A 26,653-nucleotide genomic window follows, 5' to 3' on the forward strand; every position below is an offset into this window, starting at 1 on the left:
ATGCAGTAAGACATGTATTATACTTAGAAACAGTATACATGTCGTGAAGTACCATAACTTAAGTCACAAAAATTACTAAGACAATAGGGTCATTCCATATCAAATCACCCAATAAAAAATAAATTTTACACCCACCTCCTTAGATTTTCATGAAATTTGGCTCAAATGGTTCTAATACCATCCTGACAACACTTGCAAATTTTTTTTTGCTGTATCTCTTATAGTTTTTTTTATACATTTTTAAAGTTTTTATGTTTTGCATTTTCCGAACCTTCGGAAATGGTAAATTTAATTTGTTTTCAAAACTTTAAAATTGCTTATCTTAAAAACTCTTCTGGATAACATCATGAATTTTTGCAGCAAGTTTATTTATTATACATATTTGAAGATAAAAATGATACTATTAAAATATATTAATATTTTCTATTAAAAATATATATGTAAATTTTTTTTTACGTATGTTTTGTTTTATAAGAATTGCAATATCTAGAGTCTCATACCTGATAGAATGCTCAAATTTGTTTTAATTTACTCTTAAACATATAGGCTACTTGATAAAACAAAATTAATGATGGGTTTTAACATGTTTATTAATTATAGTAGATTACATTAGAATTATGTACAAAGATAGTGTACTTACGACACTTACGTATAACCCAACTGATTGCTTGAAACATTGAATTTTTTGAGTAATTTAGTCTTTTTAATAAACATTAATGCTGATTCAAACTGTTTTTCCACTTCATCCAAGAGCTTTCAGTTCTTTTGATACAGTCTTTTTTGAAGTAATACATTCTTCCAGTGCCGCTTGATTGAGGTGCGTCTACTACACAGACTGTGCGCTCCAAAGGCACTATGCAAGAATCTTCTCTTTCAGGCCAATAAAATGATGCAGCTGGTCCTGAAGGATTAAGAAACAGAATTTCTGCATCTTCTTCATCATTAAATATTGTTTTTACCAGTCCAAAGTACCAGTTACCATCATAATTTGCAGCCACATAGCTATTTATGGATGGTTCAACACGAACCCAATCAGAAGAAGAATGGAAAGAAAAGACTAAGGAGGGTTTTACACTATCTGTAGTCCTAATTTCAAGGTTGTTTGTTGGAAGTGGTTTGAAGTTGTGAAAACTTCTTGTTCCAGGAATGGTTCAGGTTGCTGAAAAACGTTTTTCTAGTTTTAACCGTAGCAAATCGGCTTCTTTTTTGTCAATAAAGTGAAAATGAATGTTTTCTACATTTTTTCACAAAACTTGTACACATTGATTGCTGTCATTATTTGTTCTTTGTCTGAAAGCTGTAGACTGGTTTTCCTTAATATTCTTTTAATAGTTCCTCCTAGGCCATCACAAATTGACTTCCCATGGCTTGTTGCAAAAAAAGTGTGTTGGGCCTTCAAATTAAAGTCTCTCAAGTGTTCAGTCAAATTTTTAAAACTGTTTCTATTTTTGTACTGCCCAGCACAACCATCTGTAAAGTAGTGAACAGAGTCAATGTCAGAATGATGTAATGACAACCACTTTGTAATTTCTTTTTGTACAAAGTTAACAAAACCAGTGTCATCTTCTTGGTCATCACTAATAAAACAGTGATTGGAAACAAAAACATTGTTTTCCTCATTTCTTAGAAAAACTCCAACTGGGTGTAGAGTACAACCACCTCTATTCCAGTGGTAACTTTGGATCTCATTTTGTATAACAAAGGAATAATTTTCACTGAAATCCATCACAATAATTGCTGTTTTGGGTGGTGGGTCTTCTTTCAATCTTTTAAAGGCTGCTGATTGGGATTTTGCTATAAACGAGTGCAGGGTGAGCTTTTCCAATGACCTAACCAATAAAGAAATGTAGTCTTCAACACTGATAGACTGTTTGATCATTTCTGCCCTGTCTGTGTTAATCCACTGACTGATTACAATTTCTTCTTCTAAATCATAATCTTCACTTAGTTTTTAAGTTAAGTACTCAGTTAGTGCAGTATTTGCAGGACAGCTGTCGCAATGATGTAGCATGCAGTTTTGGTTTTCCGTGTTGCACACAAGCATTGTAATTAGGTCTTTATAAGATTCTTCAATTTTTACAGCATCCAGTAATAGTTTAACATTCTGGTGGATACTGCATACACATACAGTGTGCGGGCCTGCAGCACCAGCAAGGATACACCATTTAGGTCTCAAGAAACAAAATTTTGAAAATCCTACTTCTACCTCGGGATTCTCCCATTTGAAAGAATAATAGAGTTCTCTCAAGTTACACAAAATGAGTCTCTTTTGCATGTACACATTTTTTTGAACACTTACTTTGTCTTTTGTTCCAGGTAGCACTCTGGAACTTTCATCCTTTTCATAAAAATGTTAAAAGTCTTACTGTATTTTCAGAAAGAGTTTTACCTTTTTTTGGACCAGGAGTTTCCAAAATACCCTTTTCAGATTTTAGCTTTGTAGCTTGTCGCACCATGTACTCACTTACATTAAATTCTTTCATCACTTTATTTCGACTCCAAGAATCTGGAGCCAAGGTCAGAATCTGGAACAGAATCAACAGATGAAATCTTCTCTTTCATAAGAGAAATCATTACATCAAAATCCTTTGCTTTCTCAACCACACTTGTATCTTCTTCGTCATCATCAGAACTTGGTGCATCATATTTTAATGCTTTTGAAACCGCCTTTTTTGCAGTCTTTTTCAATACTGCGAACCTTCCTTTTAAAATAAGACCCTGTACTTTGTTCTGACAAGCCATGAAGCTTTATTTGTGTTAAACCTAAATTATCAAGAGCAATGTTTGTTTGTACGAGGGATTCATTTCTGGATTCCAATCATTCTAATTCAACCATGACTTCATCATCTGTTTCACTTTCATTGAATTCTTTAATTTTTCCTCACAAAAGTTACGGCATGTTGAGCAAAGCTTTTGTCCAGGTTTTATGCTAATATTTTTTGTCAGTAGTTGTTTAGAAAGATCCAAGACTACACTTCTCAACGAGTTTTTGATGGGCTTTTTGTGTTTTTTTAGTGGGTCTGCACATGTTGTTTGATACTTTTCAAAAACATTTAAAAAGTAGTAGCTGTGGTGTGTACATATATTCTTAAATTCACACAGATTAATTCCAGATCGTAAGGGGATCAAATCTTTTTCTTCCTCACTCAATTCAGATACCGGTTGTAACTTTTTTGAAGGTGTGTAGGTTGTTTGGAAACAGTCAGATTTTTTAAATAACCCTACGCTACAGGTTTGAATATCTGACATACTGACTTAACTTGTGGTCTGATTACTGTTCTGGTTACTTTTATAGGATATTGGAAAAGAATCTCTGTAAACTAAGTAACAGTACTTACTGAAAGTTCGAATAAACTTAATAAAATACTATCCAAGCACTATTTAACACTGTAATAATTTTTTACTTCAAAACACAGGAGTAACAAAACAAAATCGAAGCGTACATTGTTACTCCAAGACGACAAAAACTTATTTTCGGTGTCTGTCACTTGGTACTTTTTATTTTTAAAATATAATTAATATTATTTTAAAAATTAGGTAACTATTAAACAGGTTGAAAAGCCAACATAATTTTTCTTTTATCTAATAGCCTATACAATTAAGAGTATTTTAAAACAAATTTGAGCTTTCTATCAGGTCTGAGACTCTAGATATTGCAGTTTTTGTAAAACTAAACATATATATATATATATATATATATATATATATATATATAAAAAAAAACCTTGTAAATTTTTTTTCCATTTGGAAGATTTTAATATATCTTTATGGTAATTTTTTTAACATTTAGATATAATACACAAACTTATTCCAAAATTTCATACTGATATCTTGAGTATTCTTTAATATACAAATTTTTGTTGTTGTGAGGACACGTTTAAGTTAAGATTTCCGACTGCTGAAACAATGCCAAATCTAAAAACTTTAAAAGTTTATAAAAAAAAACTATAAGAGATAGAGCGAAAAAATTTTGCAAGTGCTTTCAGGATGATAAAAGAAGTAATTGTACCAAGTTTCATCAAAATCTGACATGGTTGGTGTCAAGGCCTGGGTGACTTGACATGGAATGACCCAATACTAATCCAGTATATGAAAATGAGAGCACTTAGCGGCTTCCAACAAACTTTACACATAATTTTGAACCATTGTGAAACTTTATCACACTGAAACCCATAGCAAAATGATGAAAGGAAACAAGTTTATTGCTTACTAAATTTTCACTGTATATCTGGTAAAACTTCAACATCAGGCATGACATTTTATTCCTTCTTTATTACTATCTCTATTTGCAACACATTCTGCAGACATTATCCATATACCATTGAATGTGCCTGCAAAATTATATCATTGTACGACATATAGGTCAGCAGATATGTCCTAAACATGAAAGAGGGAGGACCTAGATTTTTCTTAAAAGTTAAGCACAAATTACCTGGACTAGTGGTGCAATGTCTGATTTGAGAGCTCCTATCAGCTGCAACAAACTTCAAACAAAATTTCAGTCCTTTTCTAAACCTTTCCTTGCCTAAATGTTTAATGTCAAATATATAGTATATTAATTCATTTGTAAAATATGAAACATTTGAAGCAGTTTTTTAAAGGGGAGTTAGATTGATTGAAGAGTTGGGGGTGTTAGTGGTGGTTTCATATTCTGGTACTGTACAGGTTTCAATATAAAGTCGTACTTGAATGTATCAGTATTTTGCTTGTGCTACATGTGTAGGTAAGATGTTGTCATGATTTGTGAAATTTAAATTTTATGTGATGATTGGTTAGGAGTTACACAAAAACCATTGTAATTGCTAATAAAATATGTCCGCTTATTTAATCTTTAGGTAATGAAATCTCCCATTTCTGTGAAAAGTGGCATTTAATGCCACTCTGTCCCTGTTTTCTGTATATGCTTGACTTTTCACGTGGGGGCCAATGTGGATTAATGCAGAAACAGATGCAAAACTTTAAACAGCCAAGGCCTCTATTGTAAAGTATTTATTGTGGTGACTCGTTCCTGAAAACTATGTTGCTATCATCAGATCTCCTGCAGTACGTTTAGTCAAGTTTCAATGAAGTGTACTGCTGAGATTTGACTATGGCAACATAGTTTGCTGAAACTGGTCATCACAATAAATGCTGTACAGTAGTGGCCTTGGCCGTTTGAAGTTGTACTTCTGTTTCTGCCTTTTTTTTGTCCCTGACATGTAATGTCAAAAGAGCTTTATATTGTAAATATGTTATTGCATCTCATCTTGAGTTCAGGATTATGTGCAGTAATATCCCACAAGTGACATCGGTTCTAGATGTATCTTACTTAGCAGCCTAAGTCAATAATATAGTGTGCGGAGAAGTTAAAATCGGTGCCAGACAAACTGTAAACTTATATGTAATCTGCTCACTGACCTGCATATAATAAGTTTTTTTTTTCTTCCTGTCCTCACATTCTCTTTTGTCATTGCAGTTAGTTGTTCATTATTGGGTATTTATCTCTGCTGTAGGCTAAAGCACCTGACTTGTGTTATTTCACCATAGAAGAATTTTGCATACACAGTGTGTGTGTGTGTGTGTGTGTGTGTGTGTGTGTGTGTGTGTAATCAACAGGAGGTTGCCAGATTTTATGCTGAGATAATGTACCATCATTGTAAAATAATTGACTAACTCGAAACTGTAGGAAGATATTGCAGTTATGATCGAAGGATCGTACATAACCAAGGTAAATTAAACTTTTTGTTAGCAGTAATTCTGAATCATGAGTGTGCTTTTTTATATTGCTTGAATTATGTTTGTGCAGTGAATAAAATGTTGACTCACATGCCACAGGTACTGGTGAGTCGGGGAAGTCGACATTCATCAAGCAGATGCGTATCATCCACGGCTCGGGGTACTCTGATGAAGATAAACGAGGTTTCATCAAATTGGTTTACCAGAACATATTCATGGCCATGCAAAGTATGATTAGGGCCATGGAGTTACTAAAGATACAGTATGCGCAGTCAGCAAATATAGTAAGTAGCCATTGCTCTGTATTAAAGACTTAGTATGAGATTAGTAATATACAATTAATTTTTATTACAATTATAATTGGTTATGATAGACATACAGTAAGTATACTATGAAGAAGCCAGTAGGTGTATACTGTTCTACTGATACTTGTTCCACTTCAGTAATTGCAGGTGGAAATTCTTTGCTTGTTTGCATATTTCACCTATATGATCAAATCATTGAAGACCTCATTAGAAAGATGAACCTTTAAAACTGACAAGTGAAAATAAAAGTAAACAATATCCCAGTGTGTTCTGTACATAAGAGAATGTCACTTGGAAGCTGAATAACATTTTGCATTACTACTTGCCATTGTAAAGATTTAAATATGCTTTTATTTTGCTTTCATTATGGAACAGTTTTGCTTGTGAAGCCATTTTCAATTTTCTGAAGTTCACATTGAGTGTTACTTATGAGGCGGAATCAACTATAAACAGGATTTTTGTTCCTGAGCATCAACCATTGTTTGGATTAGACTTGCATTTCTAGTATTGTTGGGTGGGGCCCATTAGCTATGGGGATAGCCTGCTGTTACATACTTCTAACAGCTTCATTGGCAATGCCCACGATGTCGGACCAGTGGGTGCACCTCTTCACTTCACGACACATAAATATAAAATTTAGGTCGGTGATCAAACATTGTCAAGTATGCACGTGTTTGCCTGGCGTAAATAATTCTAGGAAGGACATGAATGTGTGGAAAATCAGAAACACGGTTGCCATCCTCGGACCAGCGTTACAGATGAAAATCTCTGAGTAGTTTGAGACATTCTTGAAGACGCTCGACAGGCAAGATTATCAGATATTGCAGAACAGGTTGGAATAAGTTTGGGAGGTGTCACACTATCATCACAAATGCCCTACAGTTGTGTAAAAGGAGATTGCAGATGCGTCTCTCACCTTTTGACCAAAACTGAGAAGTTGGGACATTTGGAGGTACGTCAGAGACTTGCAGCAAAGTTTGCAAAAGAAGGTTACGGATTTTTTAGTAGGATTGTCAACTGCGATGAAATGTTGGTTCCATTACACCCCTGAATCCATACCTTCCAAGAAGTAGTGGCAGAGGAAAGGGGAGAGAGCCCCAGTGAAAGCAGAGACCCAACTATCAGCTGGCGGGACTCATCTTGATTACTCTATTTAAAGCATAGACCTATCATTCTGTGATTTCCATTTGTTTGGATTTCGTAAGGAGTACTGCAGCAAGGCAAGGGTGTGGGGGGTGGGTGTGAGTGTCGAGGAAGGCAGCAGGTGCACGGGATAAGAGTGTGACGTGAGCACTGATAACGTGGAGGAATCTGTTGGGAGAGGATGACAGAACACAGACTGAGTGGGAGTGGGTGCAGGTGCAGGATGAATGAAGTCAGGCTCCTGGGTTGGGCTGGAAGTGGTTGTGGGACAGCGAGCTAATGGAGACTAGAGGCCGGGAATATTATGGAAACAAAGAACATGTTGCGAGTCAATCCGGATAGCACATTTTGTGAAGCAGCCATTTAGAGCCTGTTATGCTCAGCAGCGTGCTCCGCCACTGGGTGATCAGCTATGCTTTCGACCACAGTTCGGCAGTGGTCAATCTTTTGTGCAGGCACCTAGCTGGTAGTCATACTCGTGTAAATTACTGGGCAGGAACTGCGGTTGAGTTGGTATTACACGTCTGGTTTCACATGTGGCCCTGCCTCTGATGGGCAGGGAATTACGGTAAACTCATCCTGGTGCTCTTCGAACCTGACATGTACACTGTGACCTGCGTGACATGTTGCATTGTCCTGCTGGTAGATGCCGTTGTGCCAAGAAGAAACACTTGCATAGGGGTGGATGAAGTCCTTAAGACTAAATGTGTACTTGGGTTGATCAATTGTCTCTTCCAGGTTGATCAATTGTCTCTTCCAGAATGACAAGATCACTTAGGGAATGCCATGAAAACATTCCCCAGACTATAATACTTCCTCCTCCAGCACAGACACTTCTGTGCCAATGACCGTCTGTCTGATGGAGCATAAAATGTGCTTCACGTGAAAAGGCCACCTGTCGCCATTTGGAGGACATCCAGCTGCAGTATTGGCGTCAAATTCCAGCCTTCATCGTCGGTGAACAGCTGTCGGCGTGGCTGCATGAATCAGATGCGTGCTGCAGAGGCTCTTACGCAGCAGCGTTAGCTGAATGGTTGTTAAGGAGACACTGTTGGTAGCTCCTCGTTTCATCTGGCTACTTGTCGTTCGACCCTGTCATCTGTGGCCCATGGTCCACTACAGTCGTGTCAGCACTGATTTTGGGTGGCGCCATTTTACCATGTACGGTACACATTGACAATGGTTGCACACTAGCAGTTCACAAATTTAACAGTTTCAGAAATACTTCCGGTCTTGGCCCAAAAGCCAGTGGTCGCGATCTTTTGGATGTCAGCTAAATCGCTCCATTTCAGCATTACGACGATGACTGTGCTGTTTTTCGCATCCTCAAAAGTGGCTCTGAGCACTTAACTGCTGAGGTCATCAGTCCCCTAGAACTTAGAACTACTTAAACCTAACTAACCTAAGGACGTCACACACATCCATGCCCGAGGCAGGATTCGAACCTGCGACCGTAGCGTTTCGCATCCTCCTGACACATTATATACCCTCCTCCACTGCTAGTGCTGCCACCTGTTGCCTGTGAACGGTCATTGCACGTTGATGTCGAACATATGCAGTGGTCACATTAATGTGATTGGATCACAATATACAGAAAAATAAACATTCAGCAGGGAAAACTAGAAAGGAAAAAACACATCAAAACACACAACTCCTGTGTTTATTTTAGAAATATGACATAGTACTGTGCTTACAGGGTAGTTGCTCCTTATTTTGGAGTAAGTTTTTAAAATTTCAGTCGTACGCCATAAGTGTTTGAAACAGTCGATATCCTCCAGCAACAATTGAAATGTTAAATTTGATGGTTGCTTAAATGTTCTGCACAAATTAAGAAAAATGAGTTAATTTCAATTTTCATTGATTACAGTTAACTCATCACAACTGGCAAAAGTCTTCTTTCATCAGTCGCACTCACGTACGAATGTTAAAAAACAGTGGAATATGTACTTTCAATTTACGACAGTGCACTTAAGTTATTCTGGTGTTTTTTATTGTACTTGCGTGTTCACGAATGTACTCCAAAACGCCTAATAGACAGAAGTTCATCAGGTATTTGTATAGAACTCAGTGTCAGGTCTTTTTCAAAGAACTCCCCAAAGAACTTCAAAAGCACATCAAGACAGATTTCCTTCATCTAAGCGTGCGCTGTTGTGTTCCCCAATCCAATGCACTGTTTTCACTTTGGGCACGTTCCTGTAGGTTGTAAGGAAGAAGTCACTTTTGGCAAATGTAATTGGGCTGCCCACAAAGGAGTCTGTTGTTCATTTCCTCTGAAGTGTGTAAATTGCTTTGGGGATCATATTGTCTCAAGTAGGGACTGAAGTGTCTTCCTTGAAGAAAGAAAGATACAGTTGGTTAAAATAAAGAAGCGCATCCTGTGTGATGAGGCCAAAAAGATGTGTAAGGGCCTCCCAGCCTCAAAGTTCACTCCCTTCATTGTTTCTGTTCTTAAACAGCCTGTTCAGAAGGCCAGTGCTGCTACAGAAATAGAGGTTGCTGGTGTAGGCATTACAATATGCATTTGTCAGTGCACTGGTGGCCCTGCTGCTGCTACAGTTACTTCCTCCCAGAACAACAGAAAAAGGCCGTGGTTGTTGACACCGTGGATCTCACTGCTCCTCCAGAGCTTCATTGTGGTCCACCATCCAACAGTGCTACTACCATATTCGTGGTTGTGCCTCTGAAGCCTACCCAGGGCAAAAAAAATCAAAGACAAAGGCAAAGAATCGGCCACTGATAAGAGGCGGGAAGTAAGTCGTCGGTGATGTCGATATTGTTCTCCCTGGTGCCTCTTGTGATTCACCCTGAGGGCCGATGGACCTCGATGTTGGCCTAGGGCACTCCTTTCGTACCAAGTCTGAGCCTCCTCCCACTATGGGCTCTTGTCCCTGACAGACAGAGAGAGAGGGTGAAAGGGCAACCCCTGTGATAAGTGGCCCCCATACTGCAATGGCACATTAATAGATTCAGTGGGTTCAGGACAGGTGTGGAGGAACTGAAACTCCTAGCACAGAAACACCCTCTGTGCAGGCAGTGCATTTTAAAGCATATGATGCCCCTGTATTGTGGGGCTATACCCTGCACCACAATGGTGGATTTACTGGGGAAAGGGTCAAGGGAGGCATTGCTGAGTTTGCCACAAACACACACCACTCCTCTGCCCTTTTCTTGATTACTGACATGCAAACTGTAGCTGTTGCAGTTTGTGTGGCTCAGAGGATCACTGTCTGCTCACTGCACTTACCTGCTATAGACACTGAAGCTTTGACAATCCTTACTGAACAGCTCACTCACCCACCCAGTTCTCCAACTCGATGATTTCGGTGCCCGTAATGTATTATGGAGCTTGAGCTATACTTTCCTCAGGGGTCAAGTCATTGAGAACATCGTGATAGATCAGGTGTTGTGGATCCTCAATGCTGCTAGACTCACTCATTTCCCAGGTGTTACTGGGTCATCCTCAGCCATCGATCTGTATTTCTGCTCTCCAGCCCTTGCAAACTCGGGCTGTGGAAAGCAACTGATGACCTTCATTCCAGTGACCACTTCCCACTCTGGATTGACTTAATGGATGAAGCATTACTGAACAGAAGCCACCAATGTCAGTGGACAGCAGGGCTAACTGGATGCTGCTTAGCCAGCAGGCTGTGTTTGAACAGCACGACCGTGTCTTGGAGTGTATGGATCAATCACAAGAGTGATCCATCGTGCCATTCACATATCCATTTCAAAGTCCTCAAGTCGCCTTATGAGGCAACGAGTGCTGCTTAGCAATCTGGGTAAAGCGTGTGGCTCTTCGGCAATTTAAATACCGCCCAAAAGCAGTCAACCTTGCACCCTTTTAGAGTTGTGAGAACCAAGGCTATACTCATAGTTATGGGTAGTAAGAAAAGGTTGAGTTCTGTAACAAGTTTCAGCTAGTAATAGCGAATATCCTGTTCAAGAATCACAAGAGGAGTGGTATACTTGGAAAAAGCCAGAAGATGCAGAAAGATTTCAGTTAAATTACATCATGGTCAGACAGAGATTCCAAAATCAGATACTGGATTGTAAGGCATACCCAGGAGCAGACATACTCAATCACAATATAGTAGTGATGAAGAGTAGGCTGAAGTTTAAGACATTAGTCAGGAAGAATCAATACGCAAAGAAGTGGGAAACACAAGTACTGAGAAATGACGAGATACACTTAAGTTCTCTAAGGCTATAGATACAACAATAAGGAATAGTACAGTTGAAGAGAAATGGACATGTCTAAAAAGGTTCATCACAGAAGTTGGGAAGGAAAACATAGGTACAAAGAAGGTAACTGCGAAGAAACCATGGGTAAAAGAGGAAATACTTCAGTTGATTGATGAAAGGAGGAAGTGCAAACATGCTCTGGGAAACGCAGGAACACAGAAATACAAATCACTGAGGAATGAAATAAATAGGAAGTGCAGGGAAGCTAAAATGAAATGGCTGTAGGAAAAATGTGAAGACATCGAAAAAGAAATGATTGTCGGAAGGAAAGACTCGGCATACAGGAAAGTCAAAACAACCTTTGGTGACATTAAAAGCCAGGGTGGTAACATCGAGTGCAACGGGAATTCCACTGTTAAATGCAAAGGAGAGAGCAGATAGGTGGAAAGAATACGTTGAAAGCTTCTATGAGGGGGAAGATTCGTCTGATATGGTAGAAGAAGAAACAGGAGTCGATTTAGAAGAGATGGGGATCCAATATTAGAATCAGAATTTAAGAGTTTTGGCAGACTTAAGGTCATATTAAGGCAGAAGGGCTAGATAACATTCCATCAGAATTTCTAAGATCATTGGGGATGTGGCAACAAAATGACTATTCACATTGGTGTGTAGAGTATATGAGTGTAGCGACACACCATCTGACTTTCGGAAAAGCATCACCCATACAATTACGAAGACAGCAAGAGCTGTCAAGTGCGAGTATTACTGCACAATCAGGTTAACGGCTCATGCATCCAAGTTGCTTACAAGAACAATATACAGAAGAATGGAAAAGAAAATTGAGGATGCACTAGATGATGATCAGTTTGGCTTTAGGAAAAGTAAAGGCACCAGAGAGGCAATTCTGACATGGTGGTTAATAATGGAAGCAAGACTTTAAAAAAAATCAAGGCACATTCATAGGATTTGTAGACCTGGAAAAAAGTTCGACATTACAAATGGTGCAAGATGTTCAGAAATTCTGAAAAAAGTAGGGGTACACTATAGGGAGAGACGGTTCATATACAATATGTACAACAACCAAGAGGGAATAATAAGAGTGGATGACCAAGAACGAAGTGGTCGTATTAAAAAGGGTGTAAGACAAGGATGTAGCCTTTCACCCCTACTGTTCAATCAATACATCGAGGAAGCAACGATGGAAGAAAGGTTCAGAAGTGGAATTAAAATTTAAGGTGAAATGATATCAGTGATAAGATTCGCTGATGACATTGTTATCTTGAGTGAAAGTGAAGAATAATTACATGCCTGCTGAATGGAATGATCAGTCTAATGAGTAGAGAGTATGGATTGAGAGTAAATCAGAGAACGACAAAGGTAATGAGAAGTAGTAGAAATGAGAACAGCAAGATGGTCAAGAAGTCAATGAAGTTACGGAATTCTGCTACCTAGACAGAAAAATAACCAATAACAGACAGAGCAAGGAGGACATCAAAAGCAGACTGGCTATTGCAAAAAAGGCATTCCTGGCCAAGAGAAGTCTACTAATATCAAATATTGGCCTTAATTTGAGGAAGAAATTTCTGAGAATGTATGTCTGGAGTACAGCATTATATGGTAGTGAAACATGGACTGTGGGAAAACCAGAACGGAAGATAATTGAAGCGTTTGTGATGTGGTGCTACAGACAAATGTTGAAAATTAGGTGGACTGATAAGGTAAGGAATGAGGAGGTTCTACGCAGAATCAGAGAGGAAAGGCATAGGTGGAAAACACTGATGCCAGGATGAGAGGACATCTGTTAATACATCAGGGAATGACGTGCATGGTACTAGAGGGAAGTGTAGAGGGCAAAAATTGTAGAGGAAGACAGAGATTGGAGGAGTACATCCAGCGAATAATTGAGGACGTATGTTGCAAGTGCTACTCTGAGATGAAGAGGTTAGCACAGGAGAGGAATTCGTGGCGGGCCGCATCAAACCAGTCAGAAGACTGGTGACAAAATAAAAGCCAAGCATTCCTGGACTCCATCAACTGTTCAACTTCTTCTATGGAAGTATGGGACGCCATTGGGAGGATTCCCAGTAAACACAGTTGTTTCCAAATAGCACCAGTACTGACGTCATGAGGTGTCCAAAAAATGCCTGGTGGCATCGCTCAAACACATTTGTTGCTCACATTTTAACAAGATAAAACTGTAACAATGAACTCTTGCATAAGACATTACATGGAGTGAAAACTCAGAGTATTCGTAGTTATACCTTAGCAACATACAAGATTGTTTAACACGTGAGTCTTAGTTTATAATTTCTTTCAAAAACATTTCCGACAGTGCTGAACCACAGTCATATCGTATTTTTTTTTAAAAGAGTGCACGGCATTCGACTGTTTATTACTCTATTTTTCTTCTGTACAATCTGGATTTTGGCTTTCACACCATGATCAAGTACAATGTTATTAGACCATTAACATGATTTTGCTGTGTACTGTGCAGGACGACAAACACACATTTCGACACATTCAACACAAGTGCTTAACATACATGTAAGTCTTGTAGGAAAGCAGCTGCTGCACATTGTTGCACAAGCACATCATATCTGTTGAAGTCGGCCCAAAGCATGTAAACACAAGACTAGCTTATGCCTTTAAGATGTAACTGTTCCACTATTAGTTTATATCTGTGTTGAACTGTGTATTTGCCATCCTGCACAGTACACAGCAAAATTGATTGTGTAAGATAATTGTATTCGAAAATGGTATGAAAGCCGAAATCTAGATTGTACACAAGAAAAATACAGAAATATACAGTCAAACGGTGGTGTATTCTTTCGAGATAAAGATCAAGATGATGAAGATAGTAATAGCATTCCGTGACCTTGGACATTTGCTCCTCAATTTGGTCCTACGAAACTAGACTTGTAAATAAATAAATAATAACTACAACTTCTTTCTGTATTTATAAAGTGATCTTTTTCTTTTTCTGTAGGAAAAAGCAGAACTCATTCGAAGTGTGGACTTCGAAACAGTAACAACGTTTGAAAGTCCATATGTTGAGGCCATCAAGGATCTGTGGGCAGATGCAGGAATTCAGGAATGTTACGACAGGCGTCGCGAGTACCAGCTCACAGACTCTGCCAAGTAGTAAGTATGGACTTTGTTGGAGTAAAAAAAAAATGTTAAAAACAGAAAAGATAAAACAATCCTGTTTATAATAGGATGTTTTTATTTTGTGGTAATGATTTCTTCTGAGATAGTGATTGAAATGCAGATTGTTAAAACACCCACTTATAAAGGGGCGGGGGGAGGGGCAGGGGAGAGGAGGGTGTGGAATAGTGTGACTGTTTGGAGGGAATAACAATAACAGTTGAATTTCAACATGCTCTGCCCAGTAATAGAAATAAATTATCACCTCCTGTGTTGTTGCGTAAAATATTGTCACTGGATATTGCTTATGCAAAACTGCATATAACACAGAGCTCTTCTTTTTATTTTTTAAAATTAAACATTGTAAATTACAGAAAATATTACATAAATACTTGAAATTATGAAATGGAATTGTTGGCCAAAATTTACCTCCAGGAGGTATACTACTTGTATATACATATAAAAGTACATGATATTATCGTAGTTTTGGGTAACTATTAGTTCTGTAAGTGGGAAGGAGAGCGTGATTGGTTGGGAAAGTTAAAAAATAATGCCATCCTTTTTACTGTCTGCAACTTGCCACTTTTTCTGCCCTGATGAATGAACTAATGGTCACTCGGATCTCAGGATCCAAGGGATTTTCTCAGTACAGTCCCACAAAAGTTGCGACTTGTGACAGTTAATTGCTTTATGTTAACTCTAGCTTGGGATCAGAGAGAATATACACAATCTTTACACTGGAAGCTGACTTGACTTCGATACACTGTGACACAGACTGACAAAGACCAAAAACTCACATAATATAAAAATTTTTTTTAACAAACTCCCAAAATCTGCTCGGTGCTTGCTTTACAAGATTTATGATGAGAAACACCCATTCTATAAGATAACAGAACCATTTTAAATGTGTTGTTGTTGTTGTTGTTGTTGTTGTGGTCTTCAGTCCAAAGACTGGTTTGATCCTACTCTCCATGCGACTCTATCCTCTGCAAACCTCTTCATCTCAGATTAACCACTCAAAATAAGGTTATAATAATATCTTAAAAAGCAGAATTAAATTGCAGGGACTTTTCTGTAAAAACTGTTATTAGTTGTACAGGATGAAACAGAGGAAATGCATATTTTCCACTATTGAATAACTAAAGGCTGGTTTTGTTTTTAGAAAAATCTTACATTCAGTAGTAGTACTTTATTGCATTTTTGAAATCAATATACCTTAATTAGGCTTGGAAAATAATGTTGAGGTGACCTTACCAGGCACAAATTTGGATCCTGTCCTGAAAGTTGCGGCTCTCTCCAACACTTCATTTTGCACGGTTTCCTGACATGGAACTCTTGAGGTCATCGATTGTGTAGGGCTGTTAATGTGCACTGTCGGTTTCAAGTAACCCCACAGAAAGAAGTCACAGATTGATAAATCAGGTGAGCTTGTGGGCCAATTAACATTACCGTTTCGTGGCATGACATGCCCTGGGAACATTTGTTGAACCAGTTCCGTGGATGTTCTCACCATGAGAGTTAAGGGACCATCCTGTTGGAACCTCATTTCTCTCAAGTTCACTGGACACGTTTCAAGTTCTGGATGAAGAAAGTTTTCGAGCATTTAGATACAGTGCACAGATGTAACAGTAACTGCGGTTCCTCCCTTTTCAGAAAAAAAAAATTAAGTGAAGCTTTAGAGTTGGTCATGTTTAGAAGTGCGTTTTTGTTGGTCCCCCCCCCCCCCCCCCCCCACCACCACCACCACCACCACCACCACCACCACCACCACCGCCCACCCCAAATGTACTCCACACAACTGTGGTGGTTGAGTACATTTGTCACATGTCAGTAAAACGTGTTATTAATTTCCGTTTGCGAGCCTTTCTGCTTTTGATGCACTTCGAGGAACACACTATCCTTTCACCTTCCACTCAACCTCGACACTTCCATACCGATCCTCAGCTTATGCGAAATCTGTCGGAAGTGCTTGTCGGTGTGTCGTACTTGCTCAGTGTGGTCCACTTGTAAGCTTTTTGACATTCAAATTGAAAGTGGCGCACTGCTAGTAGTTTCCTTATCCGTGATAGAGCATTTGGATTGGTTGTGAACTCAGGCTGTTCTGTAGACTTGCAAAAAGTTTGCATGCATTTTGCAAGACAGCCAATTTCCCTTATTTCAGTAGTGTGGTTAGTTTCTGTAATGTTTCCAATCCTTGATACTGTTGTCCTCCCAGACAAATTTTTCGTATTCATGTCTATTTATCTTTAGATATACCTCATTCTTTTATAGCTTTGTTTTGAAATTTTACTATATCTTTCCAGATAACCTATCTACCAAAGTAGTGTATCATAAATGCATATAATCCACAATTTAGTAATTTGTAGCAAAAGATTAAGGACATGTTCATTAGATAACTGTTTTCATTAATATAAACTGACATTTGTAACTCACTTCATTATAAACATAAAATAACGATGTACTCATTGTGCAATCTCAATCCAACCAAAAGCAGTTGTCACTTCCACATAGCACCACATAACATATCTAATAGGTTTTTGAAAACATTTGTCATAGAGCTGAAATATGAATTACATTAGATCAGTATTTAGTGAATCAAATCTTATCTGGACAATGACATTTTTAAATGTCAGGTTGCTATAATTTTGTCGATATTTGAGGTGTGTGACACTTTTGTTTTCATAGTGGCAGTATGTTAGCTTTCAGGGAGAAGACAGTGGTCAGATTCTCAAAGTAGTGTAAGGACTAAAAGGGAAGGTCATGCCCGGAACATTATGCTACATTAGCTGAGAAATGCAAAGGCTCAGAGAAATCTTTCTTTAACCCTTCCACTGCTGTGGGCATGTATACGTGTCCTGTTAAGCCATACCCCAGGTGCTGCGGGTCTGTATATGCGTGCCACTTGAAATTTCCTACACTGCTATGAATGTCTGAATGTGTCCTGAGTTGCTGACCTCTCACTGCTGCAAACGAGTTTCTGCCCTACCTCGATGAATAAAAAGGTTTAAAGTATTTATCATGCAACATATCTACCTCATCGCATGCTATCATTTGCAGAAAACCTCGTCTCAGTATCTTGAATCATTTATACGTGATGACAGTTGTTATGACTACACAATCTGCGATGTACAAGGATGTGAATGGACCTGTTGCTCGCTACTGATATTTGGATATAAAATCCAGTAACTTGAGAATGTAATGAGACATTATTCTGCTCTCAGCTGTAAATAAAATTTTGGTGTCTTGTCTGTATTTCATTCACTGCAATGTGTAAGGTATAATCAATTTTACGCAAAGTTCTCTCAATGAGTTTTTACTTCTGTAAACTCTGTAAAATTTTGTGCACGATTTTACTTAATTTCATGCAGCATAAAATGTATGACAGATAAGGAAAAGAAATTCAGTTCTTTATTGGGTGCAGATATCAGACTGTAAGATGTGCAACAAGTCAAAATTTTTCACCCAATAATTTTCAAAAAATCAGATGATCAGTATTTTGTATTGGCTGGAACGCCATCCCTCAGCACAGGCCCGAGAATTTGGCAAGAAGTGCAGCCGTAACGAAAGCAGCCTCGGCACGGAATGCAGAGAGCTCATCTGTTGCAGTGAAAGGGTTGAAATGAGCAGTTTATTTTATTTTTTTAATACGAGGAGAAAATAAGAGTGCAATAGGTTGCTGAAAGATGGACATGGATGATTTTTGGTCAATACTGGTTCCTCAGACCGTCCCTGTCTTCTCCTGAGGGAGAGGCTGTTAGTTCCAAAAGCTAGTTTAGTGCCTCCTGAAGGTAAGTAATGGCCAGCAAGTCTATCTCATAATTTTGTGAAGGGTAGAGATGGGTGCAGTCCAAACAATGTCAATGTTAATACAGTGAAGGAGGGTGGGAGTAGTTACAAGGTGTGTGTGAAAAGTAAGGGCCATTTGCTTATACAGAAATTTCAGTAGCTGAAAAGAAAGTTGCAGAAGTGCATCCCCACCTATTGATTTTACAAAGGCACAGAAGTTATTGTTTTGCTTCAGTACTTGTTTCACTGTTGGTAAAACCAAACAATAGCTTTGTGAATTGTTGCTCCTACAAATGGTGAAGTGTAATTTCCCAGATAGCTGTGTGTGCTAGCATGTTGTTTCAGGGTTCGGAGAGGCATTGCTGGCCCTGTACATTCGTAATGAGGGTCGGTGTGGCTTCTAGGTAGTTTCCCACATCCAACTTGATAAACACTGGGCTGGTGCCCACATCCCGCCTCTGACAATACATGAACATGTAGAAAACATTTCCACACTTTCATATGGAATAGCACCAGATGTATACAGTTGGGTACATGAAGAATTAACGTGTCAACCCTGTGAATTTACAGGATAAAGACCAGGAAAAAGACAAATTGTGAAATGTGTCTGTAATCAGATTTTTGTGTGCAAATGGACCTACAGCTACTCAGATTGGTCAGCCATATCTAGTTTACGGGCATACAGTAATTACCTTCTGTCGAGGCCTTAAAACTGAAAGTACAGAGCTGCACAGTGGAGAGTGGAGTGCCAAACCCAGCATCCGACGAAATCGTGCTGCAAGTGGAGGAAAATCTGTAATCTGATCGGCCATTGCTGCTGTGGCATGTGCTGTGTGCTGTGAAATGGCCAAAAGGCTGAGATGGTCAGCCAAAATAAATGGCAGGTAAACTGTTGCCAAGGAAAGTACAGCTTAAAGATGGCATTTATTTCTGCACTGCTGCTTGTACCAAGGAAAAGGTTCAGCGTTTCCAGCGGAAACTCGTAGACCACACCCCACCCTCTCTCCCCTTTCACTCACATCACATTACCTCTGTTCACACTCAAAGCAGTGGCTTCGTGGACAGAGGTTTGAAAGTGCTAAGACACTAGGCTTCCAGTGTTGACATCGTAAATACACGGGCAGAGGACTGTACAGAGTGGCTGAAGAAGCTAATAACAGTGTTTAGAGTGGCCATTACTTTTCAAATATGCCTTGTAAATCAAACAGTAAACCAGATATAGAAGAATAAAGTAATTGAGCATTTTGTAAGACTACAAAATCAGTCACATGGTGACTGGAAAGCAAACATTTTACCTCTAAAATTCAGTTTTGACAGATTTTACAAATAATCTGAGTCTGTATAAATATTAGTAATAACTTATCAACTGAAATGTTAAGCAGTTACTTGACAAGAAGAAGCAGGCACTTTAGCACATAACTAAATGATTGGTTACTTGTTGTCTCTATTTTGCATATGATGAATCACAATTGTTGTTTTTGCTTTAGATTGAGCCAGGTGGTATTTTATTGACTTCTCACTTTTGTAACTGTGTCAAGTATGTCGTTCTGTCGGATCGCAGCTACCTGTCGGAGATAGACCGCGTGGCGGCTCCCAACTACCTCCCGACGGAGCAGGACATCCTGCGAGTGCGAGTGCCCACCACCGGCATCATAGAGTATCCGTTTGATCTGGAGGAGATTCGTTTTAGGTACAAGCGTCATCTCGTGACCTGGTGGTGGCTTTCCATTCTCTACTGCTGCATGTGGAATGGAAACTGTGTTGGCTTTGCGGTTCTTTTCTCTCTACGGGCTGCTGGGACTCTTTCTGTGTGCATGAATTTTTTCTGTATCTGTGTTGTCTTTCTCTTCTTAGTAAATTTCTGGCAAACAGCTTCCAGATAGTATGTGCTTTCAAAACAGTTAAACAGGGGGGAGGAGGAGGAAAAAAAGACAGATTAAGTAAAGATAGGCTATCACACTGGAACGCCGCCTAAACTTGAACTGCCATTTTAGTTACAAAGTTAAAGCTCAAAGCATTGTTGTGAAGATATGCGTCGTGTGTGAAAGTATTTTGTATCCTCGAAAGTGTAAAATGACGTAAAAATAATTAAATTGTTTGCTTCTATAGTGTTGGAATTTATGGCCTTCAGCTGTTTAATTAGTCTTTATACTCCATAGTGAAATAAAAGTTTTAGTGTTTTGTTTGTTAGCTAATGTTGTGGTATCGGTACTCATTTACTTCTACTTTTCCTTTTGAAGTTACCACACAAATGTCACAGTAACGAATTCTGATCCCATGGCAGTCCGTATCTTGGCGGAGTGTTTTGTCTGTACAGGGTGTAAATGATAACTGTTAACATTTGATAGTTTTGTAAGCGAAGTGAAGAGAAACAATATGATGTGATACAGTTGTGGTCTGTCCAGTCAGAAAACCACCTCAAATTGGCCTACAAGGGGCATCTAACAGTATAGATACGGTTTATAATGCCCAGTTTCACAAGAGCAAAGGCTTTGAAGAGGAATGTACAGCCACTTTAAAGTGCATTTTAGTACAGTCACAGTGGTCTGGCTGGAGAAAAGATGACAAAGTAACATAATACTGTGTTTTCTACGTAAATATATAAACTGTGTTCGAACATTTCAATGATGTAAGATAATGTGGAAGTTACAAATAATGTTTTTTTCGAAATCCTTTTTTAAAATGTATGTTTCAAAGCCTTTTTCGTGCTATGCTAAATTACCAGTCATCTTGGCTTTAAATGTCAAATGAAATGTCGAAATGTGGCATGTTATGCAAATAAATAAATTTAGAACTGCCATTTCTGCTTCTATTCTTTTTTCGTGCGACTCCCGATGGCAGTGAGTGCCCTTTTACCGATAATTGTGACCTTATTAGTAGTGTGTGCCAGTCCAGTCATGTGCGAGTATCAATTGTAAAGTCAGTCTCGAGTGACTCGATAGCCGTGCTACTTCCACAATTTACGTGCCAGACATCAGTGCAATCGACTGAACATTGTGTGACACAGTGCACCAGTTACATTCCAGATTGTTTCCACTCTGATGAGGTGCATTTGATAAAGCTTTGCTGCAGATTTTCACTAACATTAGCATATAGTCTGGATTGTCTTGTTCTTGAAGACTACTTTGGAGCTGATTTTTAATTAATATTATTAGGAGATTATTGATTTTCCAGTGTTAAAAATGACAGAGGAAATCGAGGTGGAAAAGTACCAGTGTTTCCCGTATTACTAGCATGTGGCATTGAACATTCCTGAAGGATTAATGAAGGAAGGAAGTTTTTACTAGAGTTGTTGATAGTGGTAAAGGCCTGTATGGTTGTGAAGCAGCCAGTTGTGATTGTTGGCATGTTTCAGAAGAAATGGACCATCTGGAAACTGGTTGGAATTAAACAATTATTGTTTTTTCTTTTATGCATGTGCATGCTGTGTGTTGTAGTTTGTGTCGTTTAAGTGAACACGAGAATAGAGGACACCGAGGGGTGTGCTCCTGTCCATAATTAAAAAGCAAAATGCATCGACTTGTGAATTTTCAGCTACCTGAGCGACTTAGAAAGGATCGAGAGATCTGACTTTCTTCCGACCGAACAAGACATCCTACGTGCACGCGTACCGACAACTGGCATCTTAGAGTATCCCTTTGACTTGGATTCCATAATATTTAGGTAAAGATATACAAAGGTCATTCTTTGTGTCGCATATTCGCAGTATCTCAAACTGCTGCTAACTGAAGCCCAACTGGTTGTTTGTGGGAGTAGACCCTGTAAGTTCAGGACAGTATGTACTGTCTTTCGCCTCAGAGTTTGACGCTTTTGTGTAGATGCTTAGCTACTGTTGCCTTAGTGTCAGATGTCACTCGTATGTTGCACACTAGAACAGAACTTTTCAATTTCAGACCATCTTCCTCAGTACTATCACAGATCCTGTGCTGAATTCCTGTTTCTGCTGTAGGCAATAAAATTCCTTTCCTCTCTTGTATTTTTGCGATAGGGGTATTTGTGAACTGAATTTGTCACGAATGGAAAGTTACGTTTAGAATACTCTAATATATCACTTAATATGCATGTCATACCATTTGAAAAGTATTGTGCAAGGGTGGCTCACTACTCCAAAGTTGCATCTGCTCAACACATTTCTCTGTTTAGCTTTTTGTGAGTGCTCAGTACATTTGACTGGGCATCAATGATGTGCATTTGGCTCTTTTATTTTTTGTCAGTAATGGTACATGTGTTACGCGTGTAGTTTTCTGACCTGTCCGGGAGTTCAGTGTACTTTGCGGCCAATAACATCCACACAGAGCCAGCCTACTCACAGAATACAGTTGCATTTTATACTTCAGTTGTTATGTAGATGTAAAACACCTGCAGGTCACACTCGATTTATTACCAGTTTCACACATCAGATTCAAGTGTCATCAAATGTGTAGAAATCTCAGCTCGTGGCAAAGTCAGTTAATCACGAAAATTCGGCTTGCTTCTGGCAGGACAGTCCAATAATAAAATCAGATCGTATGTAACCTGCGAGTGTTTCGTCTCTGTATTATTTGCTGTGGTTGCTGTGTCCCCTACAGGCTATTTGCTATTGTAGTAGTTTCCTTTTATTGTTTGTGATATCAGGTCAAATTTATTGTATAGGCATATGAAAACCTTCCACAACTCTAGTTGTCCGTCTATATGGAATTATTGCCAGTAAATAGTTAGAATGTTTACAATTCCTGAATAGTTAATAACCTAACAAGTATTGTTATTTTTTAGACTGTTGACAACACTGATTTGTTCTAAATGTACAGTCTGCATTAGATAAAATCATTCTGTTGTGCAAGACATGTAATAAAATAGATCTTTAACGAACATCTTGCCACTATATCTTCCCTAGTGTCAGTACTGATTTCTGTGCACCTAGACAGGTCATTCACCATTGTTGTTTGAGAATTTTCATATAACTCTTTGTTTACGGTTCAGTGTACATTGCAGGGTCTTCTACTCGTGGGCTTTGGCTGATTTATTTACAAATTTGACACAGCTTTTCTTTCCTTCCCGCCATGTATGTTCCTTCTACACAATTCTTTCCACCTTTTTGTGCAATTTTTTTAAAATGCAAAACCATGCAAGTCGACTGTTACACCTATTGCCTGCACCATTTGAATGCTCAAACACTGTACATTCTATTCTCTCCTACGACCACCTCTCTCTGTCTCTCGGGGTGTGCAGTGGTTAGCACACTGGACTCGCTTTCTGGAGGACGACGGTTTAAACGCCTCTCCGGCCATCCTGATTTAGGTTTTCTGTGATTTCCCTAAATTGTTTCAGGAAAATGCCGATTCCTATGTATAGTCACTTTTCTTGAAAAAAAAAATTATCACTTTTTTTTTTTTTACCTGTTGCCTGTTCACATAACCAAGCTAGGATTCGCAGTGGCTATCACACTAGACACTCATTCGGGAAGGCGACGGTTCAAACCCTCCTCCGACCATAATATTTAGGTTTTCTGTGATTTCCCTAAATGGCTTCAGGCAAATGTCAGGATGGTGGCTTTGAAAGGTATGGCACATTTCCTTCCCCATCCTTCCATAATCATATGGGACCAATGACGTCGCTGTTTGGCCCCCCTCCCCCCAGATCGACCAACCAACCTTGTTTGTTCACACAAATTTCCTTCAAATTTTTGTACTTTTATTATTTTTACAATCTTTTTCCTTGCTTGTCTTAGTTTTTCCCACTGCTGCTTCATTTTCGTAACTCCCACCATCTCTTAATACTCAACCCTGACCGAGCGAGGTGGCGCAGTGGTTAGCACACTGGACTCGCATTCAGGACGACGACGGTTCAATCCAGTCTCCAGCCATCCTGATTATGGTTTTCTGTGATTTCCCTAAATCGTTTCAGGCAAATGCCGGGATGGTTCCTTTGAAAGGGCACGGCCGATTTCCTTCCCAATCCTTCCCTAACCCGAGCTTGCGCTCCGTCTCTAATGACCTCGTTGTCGACGGGACGTTAAACACTAACCACCACCACCACCACCACCACCACCACCACTCAAAACCCTCCACTTTTTGCCACGATGAGTACCTTCACTAATTATTTTCATTCTTTTCATAAACATGCTTTTGCTCTATCTGTGCTAAGGTCCCACATTCTGCTTCTTGAAATCGACCTTTACCTGGGGTTACTTCCAAAGCCCTAATATTGAAAGTCCCTGTTTCTGGGTGTAATTCTACTCATCACCAATGCCCCTTACAGTTTCAAATACAGCAATAATGTGAACTAACCCAGTTAATCTGTGACTTATATACCTCATCTGCCAATTTCCACTCCAACAATCTTCTCTCCTTGTACAAAATCCTGCAGCTATCTACCTCTGTTGTTTCCTCACTTACACACAAAACTTGGTAAACCACCTTAACAAACCCTAGCCTTCACCACTCCTCCCAAAGCAATGATCACAAGAACCAGCCACAGCAGTACAGCGTTCTCAACCTGTCTTCCGAGGCTCTTGCACCTCATGAATTACCTGTATTACCCAAGGGTCTCATGTTTAACCCTAAGTCTACATTTAATCATGCTCCTTTGCTTATGGACCTACTTTCTTTAACACTTCTTTAATTGGAAGTATTACTTTGGAATCCAGTCTCAAAACCTTTCCAACAGCAAACCTAATATTGAACTATACTTTGAACAATTCCATCCATGATCAGAATTTGATCCATCATCCATACATCAAAATCCTTCCAAGAAGTTCTAACATACTGTGTTGCTTCATGATCCTTCTTCAGGTCCCTACAACATGGCTCTAAACTACCCTCTGCACAACTCCAGCCCCTAAAAAACTGATGACTCCATCATTATCCTCCTGGCAGACGAGGGATTTATCACTGTGGTACATGACCGAAGGGAGTATGTTTACTATATGATCAAAAGTATACAGACACCTGGCTGAAAATTACTTAAAAGTTGGTGGCACCTGCAATCGTCAATACTGGAATTCAGTATTGTGTTGGCCCACTCTTAGCCTTGATGACTGCTTCCAATCTTGCAGGCATAAGTTGAATCAGGTGCTGGAAGGTTTCTTGGGGAATGTCAGCTCATTCTTCACGGAGTTCTGCACTGAGGAGAGGTAGCGATGTCGGTCAGTGAGGCCTGGCACGAAGTGGGTGTTCCAAAACATCCCATATGTGTTCTATAGGATTCAGGTCAGGACTCTGTGCACGCCAGTCCATTACAGGGACGCTATTGTCGAGTACCACTCTGCCACAGGCCGTGCATTAGGAACAAGTGTTCAATCATGCTGAATCGCCATCCGTGAATTGATCTTCAACAGTGGTAACAAAAAATGTGCTTAAAACATCAATGTAGGCCTGTGATGTGATGGTGCCACGCAAAACAACAAGGGGTGCAAGACCCCTCCATGACAAACACAGCCCCACCATAACAGCACAGCATCAGGATTTTACTGTTGGCACTACAAATGCTGGCAGATCACATTCACCGGGCATTCGCCAAACCAGCACCCTGCCATCGGATCACCCCATTGTATACCATGGTTAGTCACTCCACACAATAGTTTTTTTACTGTTCAATCGTCCAATGTTTACGCTCTTTGCACCAAGTGTTTGGCATTTACCGGCATGATGTGTAGCTTATGAGCAGCTGCTCGACCATGAAATCCAAGTTTCCTCACCTCCCGCCTAACTGTCATACTACTTGCAATGGATCCTGATGCAATTTGGAATTCCTGTGTGATGGTCTGGATAGATGTCTGCCTATTACAAATTACGACCCTCTTCAACTGTCGGCGGTTCCTGTCAGTCAACGGACGAGGTCGGGCTGTATGCTTTAGTGCTGTACGTGTCCCTTTACATTTCCACTTCACTATCACATCAGTAACAGTGGACCTAGGGATGTTAAGGGATGTGGAAATCTTGTATACAGATGTATGACACAAGTGACCACCAAATCACCTGACCACATTCGATTTCCGCGAGTTCTACGGAGCACCCCATTCTAATGACTACTGAGGTCACTGATATGGACTACCTGGCAGTAGGCGGCAGCACAATGCACCTAATATGAAAAACGTATGTTTTTGGGGGTGTCCAGATACTTTTGATCATATAGTGTAATTGAGGATCTGTGCCGTCTTCCTGACACTTCCACGCCCTAATTCTGTGATACGAACTGACCGGCAGTCCCTCCTCAAAACCTCAGGGTCCTCACAAGAACTAATAATGCGTAGAACTTCGTACCCCAACATGCACTCTCACCTTTTACCTTCTTGCTAACGTCTACAAACGCAACCCGTCCCATAGTTGCTGGCTCCAAAGCATCCAATAAACACATATATCTGCCTTAGTTAATTGTTGTTGTCTTCAATCCTGAGACTG

At 39.5% G+C, this 26,653-nt stretch overlaps 1 protein-coding gene across 6 annotated transcripts in view; it reads left to right on the top strand.

Annotated features, from left to right (window-relative positions):
- LOC124552444 (guanine nucleotide-binding protein G(q) subunit alpha) overlaps positions 1-26,653 on the top strand; it is a 79,606-nt gene that overhangs the window by 5,194 nt on the left and 47,759 nt on the right. For 4 of the 6 annotated variants that reach the window (XM_047126722.1, XM_047126723.1, XM_047126719.1 and 1 more), the window contains 3 exons: positions 5,815-5,999; positions 14,332-14,486; positions 21,810-21,938. In XM_047126722.1, coding sequence (XP_046982678.1) covers positions 5,815-5,999; positions 14,332-14,486; positions 21,810-21,938 — 469 coding nt within the window. Of the gene's footprint in view, positions 1-5,814; positions 6,000-14,331; positions 14,487-19,836; positions 19,966-21,809; positions 21,939-26,653 lie in introns of all 6 variants that reach the window. The other 2 variants (XM_047126721.1, XM_047126720.1) reach the window with 1 other exon arrangement.

This window comes from Schistocerca americana, chromosome 10, assembly GCF_021461395.2.
Source record: "Schistocerca americana isolate TAMUIC-IGC-003095 chromosome 10, iqSchAmer2.1, whole genome shotgun sequence".
Taxonomy (NCBI): Eukaryota; Metazoa; Arthropoda; class Insecta; order Orthoptera; family Acrididae; genus Schistocerca; species Schistocerca americana.